The sequence below is a fragment of the Pelmatolapia mariae genome, linkage group LG14 (genome assembly GCF_036321145.2).
Source record: "Pelmatolapia mariae isolate MD_Pm_ZW linkage group LG14, Pm_UMD_F_2, whole genome shotgun sequence".
Lineage (NCBI taxonomy): Eukaryota > Metazoa > Chordata > Actinopteri > Cichliformes > Cichlidae > Pelmatolapia > Pelmatolapia mariae.
This window is the reverse complement of record NC_086239.1, coordinates 14,945,968-14,967,500: the sequence shown is the minus strand read 5'-3', so window position 1 is coordinate 14,967,500 and position 21,533 is coordinate 14,945,968. Positions and strand designations below refer to the sequence as shown.

General features: G+C 42.5%; 2 protein-coding genes across 5 annotated transcripts in view; one reads left to right on the top strand and one right to left on the bottom strand.

Annotated features, from left to right (window-relative positions):
- The window catches only part of atm (ATM serine/threonine kinase), a 31,152-nt gene extending 19,402 nt beyond the window's left edge, over positions 1–11,750 (bottom strand). For both annotated transcript variants that reach the window (XM_063493324.1, XM_063493325.1), the window contains exons 1-29: positions 11,644–11,750; positions 11,341–11,434; positions 10,421–10,539; positions 10,021–10,166; positions 9,674–9,838; positions 9,417–9,582; positions 9,083–9,321; positions 7,998–8,167; positions 7,680–7,858; positions 7,115–7,486; positions 6,826–7,029; positions 6,488–6,589; positions 6,080–6,314; positions 5,863–5,994; positions 5,611–5,736; positions 5,423–5,512; positions 5,131–5,317; positions 4,839–5,032; positions 4,680–4,759; positions 4,416–4,571; positions 4,149–4,224; positions 3,870–4,012; positions 3,664–3,781; positions 3,399–3,569; positions 2,910–3,085; positions 2,542–2,785; positions 2,266–2,381; positions 2,011–2,137; positions 1,704–1,903 (exon numbers count right to left, since the gene is read on the bottom strand). In XM_063493324.1, coding sequence (XP_063349394.1) covers positions 1,704–1,903; positions 2,011–2,137; positions 2,266–2,381; positions 2,542–2,785; positions 2,910–3,085; positions 3,399–3,569; positions 3,664–3,781; positions 3,870–4,012; positions 4,149–4,224; positions 4,416–4,571; positions 4,680–4,759; positions 4,839–5,032; positions 5,131–5,317; positions 5,423–5,512; positions 5,611–5,736; positions 5,863–5,994; positions 6,080–6,314; positions 6,488–6,589; positions 6,826–7,029; positions 7,115–7,486; positions 7,680–7,858; positions 7,998–8,167; positions 9,083–9,321; positions 9,417–9,582; positions 9,674–9,838; positions 10,021–10,166; positions 10,421–10,539; positions 11,341–11,412 — 4,505 coding nt within the window. In that variant the 5' untranslated portion in view covers positions 11,413–11,434; positions 11,644–11,750. The remainder of the gene's footprint in view (positions 1–1,703; positions 1,904–2,010; positions 2,138–2,265; positions 2,382–2,541; positions 2,786–2,909; positions 3,086–3,398; positions 3,570–3,663; positions 3,782–3,869; positions 4,013–4,148; positions 4,225–4,415; positions 4,572–4,679; positions 4,760–4,838; positions 5,033–5,130; positions 5,318–5,422; positions 5,513–5,610; positions 5,737–5,862; positions 5,995–6,079; positions 6,315–6,487; positions 6,590–6,825; positions 7,030–7,114; positions 7,487–7,679; positions 7,859–7,997; positions 8,168–9,082; positions 9,322–9,416; positions 9,583–9,673; positions 9,839–10,020; positions 10,167–10,420; positions 10,540–11,340; positions 11,435–11,643) is intronic.
- A 369-nt stretch (positions 11,751–12,119) lies between these two features.
- npat (nuclear protein, ataxia-telangiectasia locus) lies at positions 12,120–21,000 on the top strand. 3 transcript variants are annotated; one of them, XM_063493949.1, is made up of 17 exons: positions 12,120–12,298; positions 12,464–12,582; positions 12,679–12,739; positions 12,834–12,906; positions 13,104–13,144; positions 13,493–13,735; positions 13,911–13,986; positions 14,280–14,403; positions 14,619–14,707; positions 14,815–14,896; positions 14,980–15,076; positions 15,193–15,309; positions 15,793–17,208; positions 17,521–17,621; positions 18,102–18,195; positions 18,327–19,675; positions 20,290–21,000. In XM_063493949.1, exons 1-17 carry the CDS (start codon positions 12,262–12,264, stop codon positions 20,368–20,370), a joined length of 4,200 nt encoding a protein of 1,399 aa, XP_063350019.1. In that variant the 5' UTR covers positions 12,120–12,261; the 3' UTR covers positions 20,371–21,000. The 3 variants fall into 3 exon arrangements, with proteins under 3 accessions (XP_063350019.1, XP_063350020.1, XP_063350018.1); XM_063493950.1 differs by having other exon boundaries at positions 14,616–14,707; positions 18,447–19,675; XM_063493948.1 differs by having other exon boundaries at positions 14,616–14,707.
- The last annotated feature ends 533 nt before the right edge of the window (positions 21,001–21,533 follow it).

Sequence of the window (21,533 nt, the reverse complement as noted above, 5' to 3'; positions counted from 1 at the left end):
TCCTAGTGCAAAGACAAGTGGAAGCAGACAACAACAAGCACACATGCTACACACTTTACCCGAGTCATTTAGACAGCCGTTAGCACATGATTCTAAGAGGGCAAAAGAGATATTATTTTGTTGTTTCAGCAACTTTTAATTTAAAAACTGTACTTTTGAGTTAAAAGAAATATTTATAATTTTAACAACTTAAAAAAGGCATGAACATGTTTTTTGTATCAAAAAAATATCAAACCGTGACACCAAAGTATCGAAACAAACCGAACCATGAATTTTGTGCATCGCTGCACCCTAAAAAAAAAATAAAAAAAAAATGTATATATATATATATATATATATATATATATATATATATTAGGGGTGCAACAATACACAAAATTCACGGTTCGGTTCGATACTTTGGTGTCACGGTTCGATATTTTTCGATACAAAAACAATGTTCATGCCTTTTTAATTTGTCATTTATTAAAATTATAAATATATATTTTACCTCAAAAGTACAGTTTTTAAATGTAATGTTGCTGAAACAACAAAATAATTAAAAAAAAATAAATTATATGATCGAGAAATCACTCATCTTTGGAAAAGAGAGTTTATTACAGAGAAATGGCTCTTTCCAAAATAAAAGCTATACTATACGCTTCTTTTGGGCTATATTCTCAGCAGCATATTGAACATATCAGGTCCTCATAAGGAGAATCATGTGCTAACGGCTGTCTAAATGACTCCGGTAAAGTTTGTAGCATGCGTGCTTGTTGTTTTTGTCTGCTTCCACTTGTCTTTGCACTAGGATGATGTCGGAGTAAATGTGCAGTCATATTTGTTGTGTTCCCACTTGTGCTGTCAGCGTTAATCTCGTTAAAATGACATTAACGTCATAACGCCGCAAATCTCCGTTAACGAGTTACCGCGGATCGCCCCGTGTGTGGGGCTGGACGGCGTCAACACGTTAACGAGCTAACTGCGCTAACGCACTAGTTCCCACCAATGTAATTGAGCATTGCGTGGCACATCCGACATACTGTTTTACTTTTGTCCATGACGCGCTTACCTTCAGGGTCATACTTCACATGAAGACCAAAATTGTTCCAAAGGCCAGATCTGAATGAGGGTGTGGGAGGTTCAATTTCGGCTAGCGTTGAGGCAGTTGCCATGTTGCAACGAGCTTAGCTTCTGTCTCGCTAGCTTGCTCAGTGGATCTGCGCTGGACAGTGCAGCCTAGGCGGAGTAGTCGAACGCAGATCCACTGAGCTCTCAACACAGACAGTATCGTCAGAAAAGTTGATAAAATAAATTAAAATTTTGTATTGTTCGATACATATGCATACCGAACCGAAAGCACTGTATCGAACGGTTCAATACCGATACGAGTATTGTTGCACCCCTAATATATATATATATATATATATATATATATGAAAAAGGATAACAACAACTTCTATATATACATATAAACACTTAAAAACAGCCATTAAGAATGGGAAATGACCAATTTCAGTGATTACAAGTAATCACAGACTTGCTTAGGTTTAAGTTATGATTTTATCTTGGCATTACAAATTTTAAGATCAGTTATTGTTTTTATTTTTAGTGGTAACGTGTTCCACATCTGTGGGCCTTTAACTTTAATTTCATATAATATCATCTGACTGACTTACTCAGGATTCACACCAGTGTGTAAGTCTGCCTGCGAGTGCACCGACCTGCTGTTAATATGGTGAATGAGCGTGTAGATTATATCTCTGAGAACAAAGGCCCAGGCTCCTCCCAGACCGTCCTTCACCTCCCTGAGCAGCAGGCTGACGAACAAATGGTACATGAGGAGGATGCGGTGCCGTTCGTAGCTGTTGGTCGTCTCCGCTGCTCTTTCACACACGGCCAGCAGAATCCTCTGGATAGAAATCTACAGACAGATGTAACATTATTGCACATAGAACAGAAAACGGAACACTGTGACTATTATCACAACAAGAAAAGTTTGACTTGGTGATGATACATGAGACATCATACCGGGGTTTTTGACAGAATGGCTACCAGTGACTTGTGGTTGGCACCGTGGCACTTGCTGAGGTAGTCCAGTGTAGCTTTGATGACATATGAGCTGAAGTATGGTGGATTTGGTACCGGGTCTAGCTCTCTGAGAGATAGTAAACACTGATTTTACATCCATTTTTTTTTACCATACTGAGTATTTAGATGAATGAACAGTAAAAGGAAATTAAAAACAAAACAAAACAAACTACTACAGGACAAATATCCCAATACCCAATAAAGCGTTTCAGGTCTCCTCTGTCTTCTTCAGCTCCACTTCCTTCATACAGAGTCACGAGCAGTTCCACTACAATGTCAGCCAGGTTACTGTGGATCAGGCTGTCGATTTGCTGTGGACACATGTGAGAAGGTGAATTTTAGAGTAAATAAAATCATTTGACTGTGGCATGTTCAGCCAAGCGTTTGACCTTAATAACATTTTCTCAGATCTTAGGACTGACAAGCAAAAGTCTAGAGTGCAGATGTACTGTCGATACAAGCTGGTGTTACCTGTTTACCCAGACAGCTGGCATCTTTGAGCAGGTCATACACCATGTTGGCCTTCTCTCTCTGCTGTGCAACCTGCGAGTCTTGGCCCGGCAGTGCAAAGTATGGCAAAATGTTGACCATGATCTTTGGGAAACAGTCTGCCAGTAAGTCCCTCCAGTCTTTGTCGAGAGACCTGCCGATAGACTTCACCTGCTCAAAGTCATCCAGGAAGACCAGGCGGGGGATCAGCACCGGGTAGGAAGAGCTTTAAGGGTATTGGAAAAGGATGCTCAGTCGTAATACACTTGATTTCAAATAACACCAGCTTAATGTAACTATAGCAGAATTAAATGTGACTCAGTGAGGCAAAGATGAGCTTGTTTTCTCACTTATAGAAATCTTTGACTGTGTCATGATCCAGTAGACTGTAGGGGAAAGATCCAAGAGTGTAGCGGTCATCAGACTGCCTCTGTGCGAGCCACTCGGCCACCAGGTAGTTCAGGTGAGAGCTGACGAATGTTTTTACGCTCCTGTAGCCCAGCGCTCTGGAGACACTGCACAACATCTGAGGCGAAAAGAGGACAGGACAAATCATGTCACCCTGGACGATTACTAAACCATAGTAAATCAGTTTGCATGCTTGACTGAAATATTCTCCTCCCTATATTCTGCGCCTTGAGAAAGGAACTCCCATAAATCCACATGCAATAGAGTCAGTCGCAAAAATCCCACCTCTTACTGGCAGTAAAACTGGCCCATAGTGACATACGGTGCAGTATTCATCTGCGTCAGAGTAGTTATCCAAAGCAAGTGTTACCTTACTTTTACAATGCATCAAGACCTTGTAAAAGCAAAATTGCATTCAAGTAGCTTGTTACCTTTTTAATGAGCTGCTCTTCAATATCGTTTTCTTTATAAGACTGAAAGAGTGCAAACAGGGACTGTTTTTCACACACAGGGCTACAGCACAGTACGACTGACAAGCTCTTGAGCAGGGTGGCCTTGCGGTTGAACATCTCGTCCTCCCGGTCCTCAGAAGAGCAGCCTCTCTGCGTGCAATTGCACAAACAATACGTTAATCGTTGTGTGTGTGGGGGGTATAACAAAGAGTTGCCGACATGTGGTAATGCTGCTCGGTCTTACCGGAAGCTTCATCCCCTCCTGAGCCTTCAGGTAAACATTCTCAAAGGCTTTCTGCTGGTGTTTAAGTGGCAGCATCTTCCTCTTATCTGGTTGCTCTGAGCTCATGTCCAGAAACAGCCTGGAGACGCGATACCAGCGAGCACATATTTATCTGTCTGATCTTGGTCTTGCTTTTTGTTTATTAGTGGTAAAAGACGGAAGTGTACCTCTCCACTGAAATGGCTACCAGCATGCGGACTTGGTGGTGTGCGTCTGCGAGGTGAGATGGAAGGACAGCAGACACGGGATGGTCTTCCTCTCCGTCAGAGGTTCTGATGTTCAGGATGGCCCACTTACAGCATGGGTCGGCCTAACCAAGCCGAAATGACAGCAAACACAAAAGAACAAGAAAAGTCAAAAGCAGTGACAACGAGAGCTGCTGCAGCAATGGCACACTTTTACAGGCAGTAAAAACAGCAACACTGTTGCTTAATTGTAGATTTTACCTCCAGGAGAGCAACCAGACATTGCACTAAAGCAGCTCGCACAGATGCCACGCATTTACCTGTATGGCTCAGGAAACTGAAATGCAGTACAATAGGAGCATTAGTAACAGTTCTGACTACTATAGAATTTCTAAGAGAATTTCAAATTCCAAAAGAAGGTAATTTTACACTTGACTTCTCTATCAAGGATTGAAATCATGTATGTAAATAATCTTTTTTAAACAGCAGCCAGTTCATCTATTAATGGTGTAAAAACATGCTTCTAACCAGAATCCGGACACCACTTTCAGCAAGGATCCCTGCACATGTCTCATCTCCTCTGGCATGTGATGGGTTTTCCCCAGGCTCTTTATGGAGGGTAACAAACTCATCAGTACAGCAGCACAGATCTCCTGGTCCTGACGATACAGAGAGCACAGGTCCCTGTGAAGACAGCAACAAATACATCTATTTATTACCACAGACACATTAATTCACGTTGTGCAGATTGAATGTGTCTAACAAATACGAGTAAGAGAAAGGTTCTCATACGCCACACGACGGAGCAGCGAGTCAAATTCCTCCGGGGAGAGCGAGTCCTCAACAGGAAGCTTCTTCAGCAGGATGAGATACTGCAAGAAAACCAGATAAGATGAGTGTTTTCTGGCTAAAGGATTGCCACGGTGATCCTCCAAATTTGCTGCTGCCTACCATGTTGAGGTGCAGGGCTTTACTGAAGTCCATCTGCTCCACCAGCAGCAGCAGCTTGCGCCGCACTTCCTGGGGTTTGAAAAGCAGGCCGTGGACGGGCTGGACCGAGCCACACTCGCACAGGAACTCCAACACTGCGAGGAGAGCCAGGTCCTGCTGTGCCAGATGATCTTCTGATAGAAGGCTTTTCGCACCTGCAAGATAGCGAGCAATGTGTATGAAACGTGCTAATTTTTTACTTAGCTGTCTGTGTTTTTAAGAAAGGAACAAACCAGGAAAGGACACAACATACCTGGGCCGCAGGAAGTGTCGGTGTTGTCTCCTTTGGGCCTGTGGTTCCCGTTGGTGCTGCTCTGGGGCTCTTCACCATCATCAAACAAGTCAACATCATGGCCTTGCTGAGTTCTGGTCATTTCCCACTCATCATCCATGGGGTCATCTTCATCCATGACAGTGACTCTCCTGGCAGCAGTGCTTATCTAAAGGGAAAAGGTAGGGAGCTTGATTTCACAAGCCTGCTTTTCACATTAAGGTTTTTCCTTTTGTATCTTTTAAATCTGTGACATGCTCTTTCTGTCGCTTACCAACATTTTGCAGATTTCGGCCAGCTCGCTGAGGAGGCTGGCTGGCAGAATCATTATAAAGAAACCAGAGGAGGTGGGACAAATATTTTCCTGCAGAATAATCACAAAAGTAGTTAAAATCCACTGTCAATGCCTGACTTCGACTTTAAGAGATATGGTTGTTTTTCTAGAAGACAAGCTTTCGTCACCTTGTTTTTTCTGCTGGCAGACTGTGTGCAAAGCTTCATAACAGACCTCAGGGTGCCCATGGTCCCTTCCTCTGTCATTTTTACTTTCACCCCTGAAACAAACCCGCTGAAGTCCTGGGCGAGGGCCTATGAGCAAGAACAGCCCGAAAACTTTAAAGCTGGGGCTCATATTTCATTTCAACTTTCAATATGACAAACAAGGGTTCTCAGCCAGGCTGGAATCAGATTTTATGACTTTAGATAACTGATTACCTTTGCTTTACTGAAGAGCTGCGATCGGCAGGCCTCGGCCTCAGTCAGAAACCCAGTGGAAACGTAAGCTGCCAAAACAGCGGTCAGCTGACTGAAACAACGCACCAGACACTCTGGAGGAGTGGACTGAGACTGTCGAGGGTCCAAAACAATAGATGTCATTGTTTACCATGAAAAACAACATTTATACGCGCACACACATCCGACTTCAACTCACTTCAGGAGAGAAGCAGTTGAGTAAATTGTCAGCCATGCAGAGCAGGGACTGCTCCAACTTGTTTCTGAGGCCGGGGACAGCAGCAAACCAGCTGTCGGCTGACGGCGTCCTCGCCGACTGGTCAAATCTGCGGACTTCTGACGGTGACGTGTTGAAGCTGAACTGCTGGTACAGTCTCTCGATCTGTTCCAGGTTGTCTTTGGCATCAGAGGGTATTTGCTCTTGAGAAAAGGCACTTTGAAGAGAAAGGAGTTGCAAAGTGGTTAGTTTAATTCCCAAATCTCAAAGCAATACCTACAGAGAGGGCAGAGAGAGATGCAGTGCAGAAACTGGCTGCATATTACAGGTTATGGCTAGAAATTGTGTATAGTAATAAAAGAGGTTGAAAAATAAAAGAATTCCCCTCACCTTTCTATGCCATGAGTACCCAGCAGAAAGTTTAGGCCGACTCTGGCGTCCTTCAGAGTAAGAGAGACCAAGATGTTCGCTATAAGATTGTGAGGAAAGTCTCTGCAATTAAAAGAAAAGTTTAGGTTTTATCTTAAATACAAATGCAATAATACAAGATAAACTTTATTCTAGGAAAAAATCCAGAAACAAAGGAAAAATATGAAGTAAGGTTCAATTTTCTGAGTTTTGGAGTTTGTGCAAACAGCACAAACAACACTTTTTTAACCGGAACATCTTATCTTTTGAATATAAAAGCACCTTCTACAAATATTAACATCTGTGTATAACCTGCCAACCTGCAAATGATGGGGTGAGGTCTGGAGCTGTCCTCCATCTCATCACTCTGGTCGCTCATCAGCATCCAAGCTATGAGGCTCTCCTTCAGATTAGGTGATGTGGCTCCTTCTGTGGCCCCCGCAAAGTCCCAGCCTGATGCTGAGATGAGACTTTTTGGGACCGGACACTTTAGCAGGGCCTGGGCAAGACAGAGTGCAGCACTCCTGCGTACGAGGAATCGAATCACATTAGTACCTTTTCTGTAATTAAACAAAACTACTGATGCAATGACAAAAGAGAGAAACTCACTTGGACGGTTTGCATACAGATCCACATAAAAGCTTCCAAAAGTCTCTGTCCACATTAATCAGTCCTCCCTGGATGATGGAGGCCAGCAGGTCCAGGCTGAGGGACTCTGTCGGGGACGAGCTGACCCCACGCACTGCCAGGCCCCATACCTTAACCCAGAGCCTTCCCAGCTCCGTCCTGTAGACCTGGGCTCTCTCTGGGTAGCGAGCCTGGCACCGGGCCACCTCCCTCAGACAGCGCAGCACATACACACCCCTCTCTCCCCTCCGCTGCTCTGCCAGGAGCTGGTGCAACACTGACAGCAGTGAGACCAGCTCCCGTCCAGGCACCATGTATGGGTACTTAGAGGTGAGCGCTGTGGTGATTTGCAGCCTGAGAGGGGAAATAAAAGACGGGAATGTCTTTATGTGACGCTGATAGCACAGCAGTCCTCCGTGTCTCAAGGCAGAGTTGATGCCCCATAAAATAAAAAGCAATAACACTGATTTAAAAGTCACTCTACCCAGTAATCGTCTTTATTTAACTTGAAAATGTGTTTATATTATTTGTGCTGTGATTATCATACCACGGTATGACATCAAAGTCACTGTGCTGAGGCTGCAGATGCTCACGGAGGACCTCCCAGCCCATTTCGATACGCCGGCGCTTGCTGGCAGCTCCGTGGGTGGGACTGCCCATCTGTGTGGCTCTGATGGAGGCCTGGGTGACATCCACGATGTGGGTGTCACTGTCATCATTAAATAGCTACAGCAAAGAAACGTAAGAGCGTTTAAAGGATTAAATGTGTCCAGACACCCTCCTCTAATGAGCTTCCTCACCGCACTTTTGAGCGAATCTGAACCTTGATGTGCTCGGTGCATACATGACGTTCAAGCTTTCTTACCTGGTGACAGATGTCAGCCGTAAGCTCAATGAGATTGTCTTTGACGGCTATGTGTCTGGTCCCTGTGACGTACTTCCCTCTGCTGCCTATGTGACCAATCTCCCTGACCAACGCGTTGTAGAGGTTGTACAGCAGACTCCGCCACTTGGACCAGTCCTCAGCATGTGCACCTGCAGTATGAGTGAGAGCAGCCACCAGTTATTGGTTATTTATTTAAGGATATTCAAATATTTATGTTCATGACGTTTAAATAATTACTACCAACAAATGAACGCAAACCTTGAGTTCAGCCACAACTTTGCAAAAGTTTATATTTTTGATGTTTTCACCAGTGAAATTTGAAAGATTGGTGCACTGCGATTAAATTAGAATTAAAGTTTTTTACTTTCTTACGGGTTTCTATCTAACATTCACACACACTCACACACCAATGAATGCATCAGTCTGGAATGCATCAGGAACAACCCGAGATTCAGTATCTTGCCCAGAAAGAAGGTTGGAAGCAGGAGCAGACAGGGATCGAACAACCAACCTTCCAGTCTGCTCTACCTCCTTAGCCACAGCCCCCCAAATGCAAACTGAGCATCAGAATGAGGAAGAAAGCTTATTTAATTACTTTGAATGTAGCATGCTTGTTGTTGCAAGACATGCTGGTCTGAGTGTTTCAGAAACTGCTGATCTGCTGGGATTTTCGTACATAACCACGTCTGCAGTTTACAGAAAATGATCCAAAAAAGAGGAAATGTCCAGCGAGCGACAGTGGTCTAAGCGAAAATGCTTTTGTGATGTCAGAGATTAGAGGAGAAAGGTTATATTGCTGTAAGAGATAGGAAACTCAAATATGCCCTTCTTAAAACAAAGTGGTTGGATGGTCTTAATCAAGGTGAAGAAGAGCATCTCAAAATGTGCAAGACATCAAACCTTAAAGCAGATGGGCTACGGCAGCAGAAGACGAACCAGAAAGGAAGGTGTACCCAACAAAGTGTTTGGTGAGTGTACATCCCATGTTAAAGCCTGGCCTCCGACCACTATTAACCACAAACACTGGAAACCAACATTTAAAATGAAGTTTTTAAAAGAAGAACCTGTATCCTGTGTCTTGGCTCCTTTGGGGTGGTGGACACAAATCTGTAGGTTGAAGAACTCCACAATCTCCTCTTTGAGAGCTGGACTGGGCCTCATGTCTGCCCAGACGTACAGTATGGAAGGCAGAAGCTCCTCTCCCAGTCGGCACAGCCTCATCCTACAATTCATAGCTGCAGATCTCAAGAAGATGTTCAGAGCTGAGACGAGGTGCTCCAAAACAGCCAAGTGTTTCTCCTGCCTGATACGATTGAAGAATGCATAGTGTTTAAATTTAGCGACTAATACTGGAACATTTATTCAACGTAAATCTAAAACAGTGTTAAACGTTTTCACCTGACATTAAGCAGTGCTTTGGAGAAAAAGCTGAACAGCGTGTCATTGAATCCATCGGTCTGCATGCAGCAGCCCTGCACCACCGTGTGGATCACTCTGCTCACCAAAACGCGGTTGATGGGTCTGGACGAGGAGTTGAACAAACCACAGTACAAGTCCAAAAGATCTAAGGATCAAGAATAAACACAGATCCATCAGTTCTTACTTTTAACTGCTTCCTGATGTTTATAAAATAAAACTCCAAATAGCCCACTGACTTTGCCACTGCTGTGGAGCGATGTCACACCAGTACTTGCGGACAGAGAGGATGTCCTTTACAAGGAGGCTGCTATAATCTTCTCCATAGGCTGAACAGCAGTACGAACTCTGCAGAACCTCCAGCACATGTTTCAGCAGCTCACTGCACTTCAGACGAGGCCCGCCTGGAGGAAGAAGAGGACACTCTTAACTGCAGTCCCCACAGTTCATTCAATATGTTTTCTACTGTGCCTGATGAATTAATGAAAGATACTTATAAATATAAAGATATATGAATGTTCCCTAATTTATTACGACATACATTCACCCAAAATTGAAACAGATTGCAACCTGCTCCTGCTCTTACGTTTGTTAGCACAGCGAATGAAGTATTTGATCAGGCTGCATATTTCAGCCATCTTCTTCTGCCGCGTGGCCAGCGTGGTTGCTGTGACGTTGGATTTGCTTGATTGCATGCTTTCCGTCTCCTTTTGGACATAGCGCTGCAGAAACCTGATGCAATAAAATGCCAAGCAGAATAAAGAGCGTTCATTTATAGAAGCCACTTGTTCCGGTACATGTGCTAACTTTAGCTAAAATCATTTATGAGTTACGAGCATGTTGCAGAATATGAAATAAGAACAAATACTTATTTAAGAACTTTTCAAAAGATGCAAAAAGGTAGAAAATAGTACCTTCTCTGGAAACACCTTATAGATATATACATTTTGTATTTATATGGTTGCAAATACTCTGAGGCAGGTTACCTGAAAACAGCATCCCATGTGAGTTGCTTGGAGGCTTTTGCTTTAGCTGATGAGTTACGATCCAGTTCTTGCACAATCTCTGGAGATCGAAGGAGCCGTCTGAAGTGCTCAGCTTCTTTCTGATAATAAAAGCGAGATGAAATAAAAAGCATTTACACCGCACTGATTAAAACCAATTCAGGTTTATTTAATTATGGACAATTCCCCACAAAATTCACTTCAAAGCTCTTTATACTGTAAGTTAAAGACCCAACGGTATTGGAGAAAACCCCAACAATCAAGCGACCCAATAGGAGCAGGCACTTAGCAATAAGAAAAACCCCCATTTTAACAGGAAGAACCAGGATTTGAAATTCTGTTCAATAAATACATATAATGTGTCACAACTGAGAACTTGTGGGGCTATACAGACCATTAATATACCAAGATGACTGGCAGATCTTATTTTGTTTTTGTTGCTACTTGTGCCAGGAAAGTAAATAAACCTTTATTTTAAAAAATAACTGATTTTAGAGTCTTTCAGCTATTCATCGCACTGCCTTTGTACACTTATAAAGTGCAAAATTGATATAGTGCAAGCCACAGGCAAATTGCATCTTATTTGCAAGTGGGCAGGACAGATGCTGATGCTCAGCAGATGTAAGCAGTGCAATCTGAGCTTCTGACTGAGTTCAATACTGTATGGTAGGAAGAGCCCTGATTTGAAGGTAGCAACTAAAAGAAGTGAATTAAAGGATAACTGTGGTAGTTACTGGTGTTGGGCTGCTTTGCCATGATAACTGGACAACAGTGTTAGTTAGCATCCTCTGTTATTTTAAAATATGCTAAATAGGGAGTTGTTTAACCTATTTAAAGTGCATTGAATCGCCTATGAATTCATTTATTTGGACAACTGATAGGCAGTAGTTCGTCTTTTTCACCTTCCTCTCTGTAGCTTTGTCATTCTCGAGTGCTCTGCAGCAGGCCAGGAGATCATGAAGAGCCAGGCTCATTGTGCCTCACCGTATGTACACACTGGAGGGACAGGATGTTGACAAAAGTTATTCATCCGCTTTATACCTACACTATTATTACTTAGTAGACTGTAGATTTGTACCATTCGACCCACACTTTATTCACTGCTTCACTGCTCATGCAAACTACTTTAGCAACACGACACTGGCAGATTAAGCTTTTAACTTCATTCACAAACGTCCATTCAAACACCTGCACTGTTCACTGACCTCAGATGACTGCAGTGATTGCAGTTACGGAGCTGTCACACGCGCAGGTGCAGATGTTAGCTGAGGTAAGGCACACCGCTACTGTACCTGCCATGACAACTTTGCCATCTTGTAGAGCCACACGCACGCACGCACACGTAACCCACGCATAAAATATTCCCGCCCCAGCAGCAAGGCTCCGCTCCTCACATCACTTCCTTCTCATGCCTGGTATTGAGTGAGTCCATTCACTTTTGTATCAGCATGAAAATAAACCTAATGTTTTTAATAGGTATGGTGTTATTGAAGTGGTATACGACCTGCTGAAGTCACGTTCAACCTATAAATTGAAGTATATATATGTAAAAAACTATAGAATGTTATCCAGACTGACTTTTTTTATTTGGACTACAACTACCACAATTCTAATCGATACCTTGGTCTTGGTACTTCCGGGTTATACGTGCTTGAGTTCCCCGCCTTTTGAGTATAGAAGCAGTATTGTGAAGACGTCGCCTTCACAATAAGATCACTGACGTGGTTTCATTTCAGTCAGTTTTTGAGCTTCTCGGAGACTTTTTCTGAACATGGAGTTACCTGTTCACATTTGAGGCCGCTTTTACCAACAATTAGTCGGTCATGTTGCTACCGTCTGACGTCGCTCGGCTTGTTTTGGGTAAGTCTGGTCGTCCATAGCAGACGAGTAGCTGTGGGGTTAGCCAGCAATGACAGTCGAGTGTAAATGGGTGGCTTTAGTCTCACAGCCTTAACGGTTGATTGGGCTGCAGTTGGAGGGTAACTGTTACTGCTGACTGAGGTGCTGCTAATGTCCTTCCGCTAGGGTACCTCCAAGAAGAGGGACTGTCAGCTACAAGCCAAGCTTTCATTCACGAGAGCCCCAACCTGAAAGAGTATGCCGAGCACACCACAGGAGATGGGACTATTCCTGCTTGCGTTTTTGTAAGTGTGCCTTCCTCCCTCTTGTAAGCCGCCTCCACAGCCTGAACTGTCATGATGGCAGCTGACTGCATTTATGTTTAATCTTTGCTCACACAGTCCATCTTTGGGAAGAGCCTGACAACCATTTTAAATGAGTATGTAGCTGCTAAAACAAAAGGTAAGCCATTCAGAGGATGTCTTTAGTGTTTTATAACCGATTATTGTTCATATGTCATGCTTTTGTTGCTGATGATTACTCATATTTTCAACAGAGTCTTGTCATGAGGTTCCCGTCATGATGACTTCATTGTGGAAAAAGCTGGATTTCACACTCAACCAGATTAAGTAATGAGCTTCACTAATAATTGTGTGATAGCATAGGATGCATGGGGCTGATTTTGAAAAATTATTTCTTATTGTTTTCTATTGTTGATTGCTATGTTGTTGTGAGACAAAAGATAAACATCTGCTGCTGTGTTTCTAAATGCTAAAATTTGGTGCAGTGAATCAATGTGTGAATATTTTTCTGCATCTTTCCTTAGGTCATTGCAGAATTCCCCTGCTATATCAGCATGTCAGAGAAGTAAGTTTGTCAGGTTGTTTGTTTTGATGTAATGGGCTAATACGTGGTGATGCAGCCGAAAGCATCAGGTTTAATGCATTCATGCATTTATGTAGAACTATACCTATAACATAGGAACAGAAACTGTTTGAAAAGGGACTTCCCTAATCATGAGCTTATTGTGATTATAGTTGCCTGTTCCTAAAACCCCAGGAATTGGCATGTTACCCAAATAACTTCTGAATAAAAACATTGTCTATACATCAAATTGGGAAATTGGCACCATGATTACTTACAGTTGTCAAACAGTGCCTCAGCATTCAGGTTTTATATGTAACCTATTTACTTATCAGCCTCTGTGTGTTGCAGCACGTTCACGTGTTGGATTGGCAAACATGGCTAGACAGCGGGTCCTTGCCGTGGCTTCTGCGGGTGGTGTTGTCTGTTCATCGGTTTCTGAGACGAGCACCATCATCAGCCCAGCGCACACCTCCCACAGCATGCTTGCCCACTCCACCCCAGTGTGCTACAGTGGTCCGAACAGCAGAGCAGCTTCTGGCAGTGGCACAAGCCAGCATATTCATGACAGCAGCCAATTAATGACTACACCCAGTCAGTAATATAACACACAACTGAGTACAAATGCTAAAGTAAAGTAATGCTAAGATCACAGCTTTTTAAGGAGATAGCAGTGCTCTATGAGCTCATTATTCATTTAATGCACACATACTAACTAAGTCATAAAATGTAGTTTTTAATAATAAATATTCAAACTTATTCATTACAGGGGATTCACCCATGCAGATCATTGTTTCAGAGCATCGGCTAAATCCAGGCCCAATGTCTCCTGGTCGAAGGAAATGGTAAGAATAGTTGTTAATGCTTTACTATAGGTGTTATTACATAAACATCTGTCCAGAGTGCTAAAGACAGACTAATCTAAAGTGGATGGAAAAATTAGCTTTCGTCGTACACAAATTGTGCATGGACCTTGCTGTTACAATGACTTTACAGTACCACTGAATATTGTCTGTGCTGGGTCACCCTAACTTCATTGATTAATTAGATCTTCAGCATGTGATATTCCTGTTTGACTTTATTGTGCTGTTATTGTTATTCCCATGGTTTGTTTAAAATGTTTTTCTGTTGTCTTCAGGGACACCCCCAGGAAGAGAAGTGGTGCTCCGAGTGGCTCCAGTGCCCCTAGCAGACCTGCTACAGCTGCTGGCAGCAGCAGTGCAGAACCCCAACCTGAAGAGGCTGTTGATGAAAACTTCCCTGTAAGTATGTCAGTAATGCTAGGTTTCCTAATCGCAGAGAAAAGTTAAAGACTACACTTCAATCACATATTAACAAATCCACTGTCATTGTTGTTTAAAACCTCGTTGATCTGCTGAATGGTCATATATCCCTCTGTGTCTCTAGATACAAAGAAAAATTACCTTATTGCACCAGAAATGACATACTCTCTGTTTCATCTCACTCTTTACAGCAGCTTGTGATACAAAACGCACGTGACAAGATACTGGGTGACAGGTCATTACAAGAGAAACTTGCTGAAAACATCAACAAAATCCTTGCAAAGTAAGTAACGCGATAGGACTCTTCATTTTGTTTGCACTTGGATGTATTGTGCACAGTTTTTGATAATGATTGTTCTGTTTCCTACTCTGTTTCATCACTACTATCAGTGAGCCAATGCCCCAAACATCAAAGGGTTCTTCAAGTACAGTGGAAACAGACCAGTCTATAGATGAAATACTAGGATTACAGGTGATTTTTTTTTTTCTTAAAATTTTGCTTGTAGTGTTTTCACTTTTTCTGTGTAATTTATTATTATTTACTCACTTATACAGGGGGAAATTCATATGAGTGACGACGCCATCCATGACATTTTGGAGCAAACTGAGTCCGACCCAGCTTTTCAGGCTCTCTTTGACCTCTTTGACTGCAGTAACTATGACCTCATTTACTTTAATGCGTTTTCCTTTAAATAATGGTTCGCAACTGTCTGTAACAGTTTAACTAAAGAACTTTTTGTAAGACTTTTTATAAATTGATGTTTGCAGATAAAACTAAATTCGCAGATGGAGAAGCAGGAGATGGCGATACGAGCAGTAGTCCAGAAGAGACCGACACTGCTGGAACTACATCTGCAATCAGACTCCTTCAAAATATTGATACAGGTAGTCTGTCATAATCTAAACGTCGAAAAGGCAGCATAAATGTCTACAGGAAGTCTGGAAGGGGCTTAGAGGTGTAAGGCTGTAGCTTCTTGAGCTTCTAACAGTTGGTAAACTTTGTAAACAAAGTCAAAAATTGAAAAGTACCTATAATTATTCCTAATTTAAGAACTGAAATGAACTGCAGGAAAATACTAGCCATGACGAAGAGGTGGAGTGCACTTTCAGACAATCTCTCCTGCAAGGCATTCATGGTGTTGTTCACAGTAGTGTTGAGAATTGTGGGGAAAAAGAGAGTGGTTGACAGTTGGTTACAGGAACATCCCTGCCACTTGGACTTCATAAAACCTGGAAGCATCAATTATGAAATTATAATAAAAATTCAAACATTTTTCCCAGTTTAAATAACTTTCTATGAGAGGTCGAGCAGGTTATCATTTCTGCTAACAATAACAAATGAATAATTGTATATGAATTTATTTTCAGGTGCCACACACAGTGATTCACCTGCTTCAGATACAACACCAATGACGGTGAAGACGAAACCTGGGCAAGAGCGAAAGACAAGAAAGTCCGCTCCTCCAACACTGTTAAAGAAAACAGTTCTTGGTCCCAGTGGCAGATCATCCAGGATTGAAAACAGTTCAGCCAGACTGATAGTGAGTCAAGGGGATCCCCGAGGTGTCTCAAGTGCTCCAACAAACTCAAACAGAAAAGAAAAAGATCCACTTTTCATTAACACTGTCAATGAAACACCAATGGATATTGATGAACCACTGAATACACCTCCCCCTCCTCCTTTGGACAGTTTGGCCACTCAGGAGCCTCCCGCAAAGGACAGCACTTCTATCTCACCTGTCTTTGGTGAATCTTCCACAGATCCCTCGCCAGTGGACTCTGGTGCTTTTCCTGAGCCAGAGGAAACATCGGCCTCAAATATGAACAACCAAAAAGAACCTAAACAATCACAAGAGTTTAAAGATCAACCTAGTGCACCCGGAGCGTCATCTTTGCCTCCCGAACAAGCTCAGCTGAACATCACTCCAGCGCCCACCGCTGACCTACCTCAAATATTACTCTCAAACAGTGGAGGAGATACTCTACCAGTGTCTACTTTCTCAGTAATATCAAAATCTGTCTTAAAAACATCCTCTTCTACAGATACTACAGCTTCAGCAGCCTCACCCTCATCTGCTTTTATTGCTGCCCCATCTACTGCAACACCTGCCGCACCAACGTCTGCTTCTACCTCTGCAAGTCCAAGAGCTGCACATGCCTCATTCACAGCTGCCTCACCCGCATCCTCGTCCTCCTCCTGTGCCCCCGTTGCCCCTCCTCCTGCAGCTTCAGTTGCAACAACAGCTGATCTGTTAACCACAAGCATCCCAAACACGGCTGCAACAGACTCCAGTAATGTCATGTCTTTGAAAATAATCATAAGTGATAACCAGGATGAAGGTTCTTCCAGCGACACAGCCTTAAACCAGGCAATTTCCAGCATTTCTGGAGACAAGATTCCCACCATTTACGTTTCCTCCCCAGCTAAGTCGGTGGGATGCCCTGAAACTCCAAAGGCCAACATGGATGAGGTGGCGCAGGCAGTTAGTGGATTACAAAGTTCTGAGGCATTTGCTAGTCCTCTGAGCAGCAAGGCTGGAGCAGTAACTGCATCTCCACTAACTGGAACATCACAGGCCCAGCAGAGCTATATAATTCAACTACCCCTGGATGCAACTAACCCTGCCCTCCAAGGAGCCAGCTATTTCCTTGTAACAGAGCCCCCATCTACCGAAGCTGAAGGCAGACAGCTGGTGCTGCCTGCTGGTGTCTCAAACGGACAGCCTTTACCCACAAATCAATATGCAGTGACAACACCAACTCGCTCTACAAGTTACTCCACTGGTAAGAGACAGAAGGCTGCAAAACTGAGTCATCCCACAAACATTACATCTATAAGTGAATGTAAGGTAGTAAACAATGTGCAGTGTGTATAACAACATACTTTTCCACATTATTGCACTGATTACAGTCCAAAATATTGAAAGTAAAGTTCTTTTAGCAGAAAATTGTAGGGACACTGTGGTTAAGCAATTTTTTTTTTGAGTTATTAATGGCAACAAGGCATGTCCCCATGTTTAATCCTCTTCCTTCACTTTCAATAACTTTCTCAGTATCATAATTATCAGACAATGACATCTCTGCTCCTGTTTGAAGGGTCAGCACTCGTCCTGCCATCACCTGTGAAGCCCATGATGCTTCCTGTTTCTGTTGTAGGACCGAATCCTGTGGGGAAAGTGCAGATGGTGTCCAATCAAGTAAGATCATTTTATTGTTAGCCGAGCATGTGGTTTTGCGGTTAAAAGCATTTCCTTTCTTACCATTTTAACCAGAATGATGGAGTGAGAAAAGCTTTATTTATTTATTAAATGAGAGACTTTCAGACCAAATTGGCTGCTAAGTAAACAAAACTGTCCAACTGTCCAAACTTTGCCACTCTCAGGTCAATGTGTTAACTTTATCTTGTGTGCAATGCAAACTGGTAAATAAAATGTATTATACATTGTATTTCAAAAGGATAAACATACTCTTTAACCTTTACATACTGTTCATATTCTATGCTAGTATGGCTTGGGTCAGTTTTGACCCAGTCAAGTCTCTGTTCAATTTTGAATTGGAGATCTGTTTGATCATTGTTTATCCAAGACTTTCTGTAAGTAAGACATTCTGCTTCTACACGGAACCCCAATTGACTTCACATGTAAACCACATTAACCCATTCATTGTTACATTTACAGCTTGTTGCCATACAGAATCCTGTATCAGTAGAGCAGACAGAACCTGTCCCGTCCAAAACTCCCACCGTCGCAAGCAAACAACCTGTAGCTGCTGGTAAGTTAGAGGTTAACCTGCTTCTCCATGGTGAAGATGTATACTGGCTAAAAATTACATGGTATCCTTTTTTGAATGCATCTTTGCTCAGCATAATGTTTTAATTTCACGGCCTCATTTCTAAATTCCAGGCACTGAGAAAAATCTGGGCAGTAAAGTGGTTCAACCTGTATCAGCTGGAAACACAGACCAGCAGGATGCAGCAAAAGGTGCCACTCACAGGAGAATTTTATGTTTTGACTCTTCTGCAGACATTCAACCACAAACTGCTAAAACGACTACAACCAGCACAGCCATGACTGCAAGTACATCCCCATCACCATCTATCCAGCAGACTGAGAAAACTAATACAGAGTCGGTTGTTCGAACAAGACCTACTATCCTGGGTGGCAACAAACCCAAGAGGAGGGTAGAAACTGTCAGATGTTTAGCAAGTCCGCAGGCTGGAGTAAGCTTAGTGAAGGAGCCCTTTTCTTTACAACAGTACCAGAAAGATTCTGCTAAAAAGAGCTCTCGCAAGCAGGATCATAACACCCACAAGCAGGAGTCTCAAAGTGCCAGTACCAGCAGTGCTGATGCTTCAAAAGTTGAGGCTGGAAAAAAGTCAGAATCAGAAAAAAGATCAAAATCTGTTGAGAGGAAATGCAGTCAGGATGCACATAAAGATAACTCAAAACCTAAGGACTCGTATAACTCCAGGTCAGAGTCTGATTCTGCACTAAAATCAGGAAGTAGGAAGGACAAAGAGGAAAGCAGCAGGAAAGAATCTGCAGAGAAGGTGCCTTTGAAACCACGTGAGGGACGTACAGAAAAGAAGACTCCCTCTCAGGAAATGCCAAATGTCACAGCTAACAAAGAGAATGAAATGAAGGGTAGCATGCAAGACCAACAACAGCAATCAGCACCTTCATCCTCAGCATCAAGAGACTTGAGCCCTCCAGCCGTCACTCAGCCGGCATCTCAGAGTCAGTCCAAAGTTACAAAAACACCATCTAAAACCAGTTCTCTGGCTAAACAGGCAGCTGAGATGCTTCAGGACATTCAAGGGCTCAAATCTCCCTCAAATCCAAACAAAGGGCTTGGCGCAAGCAGTTCAGACCTTCCTGGAACTGACAGTAAGCAGGAAGCACCTGCTGATTGTCCCAGGACTCCTCGACAAAAGGGAAAGGGTAAAGACGGAGAGGGTACTCCAAAGCATCTAATGCCTCCCAACACCCCAGATGTACCTGGCTGCAGCCCTGCCAGTGAAGCCGGCAGTGAAAGCAGCATTAATATGGCTGCTCACACACTTATGATTCTTTCACGTGCTGCCATCGCCAGGACAGGCAGTCCACTGAAGGACAGTTTGCGTCAGGAGGGGATAGGAGAAAAGTCGCCTACTAGCTCGAAGAACTCAAAGAAACGCAAACAACCTATTTCAGCATCCAGCCCCCCTCCAAAGAAAGAGTCAAAACGATCTCCCACCAAAAAGAAAGACCGAGTAAGTACAGCAGCATGGTTTTTGTCCAGTCTTTTTTTTTCCTCTTTATTTTGTATTCAACTCTTTTGTGTTTTGTTGTGTAGTGATTATCAAAGGTGTGTGGACACCAGATGAACTTCCATTGCGTATCAGTCCTTTTTACGTGTTTATCATTTATTTATGGTCTCAACAAGAACCTAATCTAATTTACTAAATAAAGTACACTTTGTTATTATGCCCAAGTACTTCATGGTCTCTTCAAAATATGCATATTTGGTACAATATACACTTGCAGTATGATGAAGGTGGAATGAGGTGCTTGGGCAAATACACAGCCAGTTAACTGGGTCCTAACACCCTGGCATCCTGTGCGATTGCCGGTCTTGCTTGTTGGTAAGCTATGTGACTGTTTTGAAAGCGTGACAAAGTTTCTTGCCAAATATGAGGACCACTCAAAGAATCTTGACACTGCACATCTTTGGATCCTCCAGCATTAAACTTGCCAAGTGTAAAGTAGATGTTGAGTTGTTAAGAAAAGCAAAGCAAGTAAAGACAAACACATACACATGAAGGCAGATGTTTGATACCTAGTTCTGTCATAAAACTCTTATTTATTGCTTTCATTTTATTTGCAGGAAAGGAAGAAAATTATAGATTATTTCCCTGAAGACTTGGATGTGGATAAGTTCCTGTCTTCACTTCACTATGATGAATGAAACCGGACACACCGGCAGGAAAGGACTGTCGTAACTTGTGTTACAATCCAGAAATAGAACAAGCCCTCTGATAACACAGTACATCTGGTTCCTGTTAATAACTTTGCCTGAGACATTAAAGTTGAAATGGATTTTTCAAAAAGTGTGGGAATTTTGGCAAACCCCCTTCCCTCCAGTGAAGGTGACATATCTCATGATCATGTTGCAACAGTAGCAAAGCAACCATTGCACTTTCGATTTTTTACGCGTTGTACTCAGTAATGAACATGAGGACATTGATTTACATTCTGACTTTTGTTGTGGAACAGTTTTGATTTTGGGCACTTTGACAGAGTGGGTGTGTGTTGTTAATGGTCGACTCAAAGAATTGCCTTGGTCAATATTTGACTCCTTTGATAAATACCGACCTATTTGACACCTGACAGGTCGGTATCTAAAATTACACTTTGGAATATGTTTCTAGCAGAAATTTTTAAAAACACTGAAGTATAGCTCCTGTTTTTGAGTTGAGAAACATTTTGTTATTTGAAAAATAAAAAACTAATGTAAATATAAGTTTTAGTAGCATATACACGTATATTTCTTTTTTTCAGAATCAGATGCTTTGTTGAAGCTGTTCAGATTTGTATACTTGGCTGCATTTTAATAAAACAAAGAAAATCATGTTTGTTCTTTTGTCTACATTTAAAGCCATACTTACTAAGTCTCTATAAAGACTAAAAAAACGTGTTTTTTTTGTTCAGTGTGAATGTTGTGTGAAGGCTGGGACAACACCACAGGATGATAAGGAAATCTGGAGCTCTAGAAAGTATAAGGTTTGCATCTCATACAAACATCAGTAACTTCAGAATTTTTTGTCAGTGTTGTCCTTCAATGGCTGAAAATGTTGAGGAAATCCTTCAAGGATGCTTGTGTCACATTTGAACTCTGATGGCCATAACCTCAGGTAGCCAGACTGATTTGTAGATTCTACTGGTGCCAGTGACGTTTAGGTGTACCGCGTGACTCAAGGTACATGCTAACCTATTGACCTTTCAGGCTTTGTCAGTGCTTAAAACTTTCCAAGACCATAGAAGTGTCACATATATGCGATAACATTAATATAGACCTGCAGGTTTATAGTGATAGTATAACAGTTACCACCTCCAACCCCTGTTTCGGCA

Bases quoted from the DNA above. Each gene is read 5' to 3' on its own strand.
- npat (XM_063493948.1), top strand. From the start codon at position 12,262: ATGTTGCTACCGTCTGACGTCGCTCGGCTTGTTTTGG. The intron at 14,708-14,814 runs GTAAGTAACGCG...CACTACTATCAG, and splicing joins ATCAACAAAATCCTTGCAAA to TGAGCCAATGCCCCAAACAT. The intron at 15,310-15,792 runs GTAGTCTGTCAT...ATTTATTTTCAG, and splicing joins CCTTCAAAATATTGATACAG to GTGCCACACACAGTGATTCA.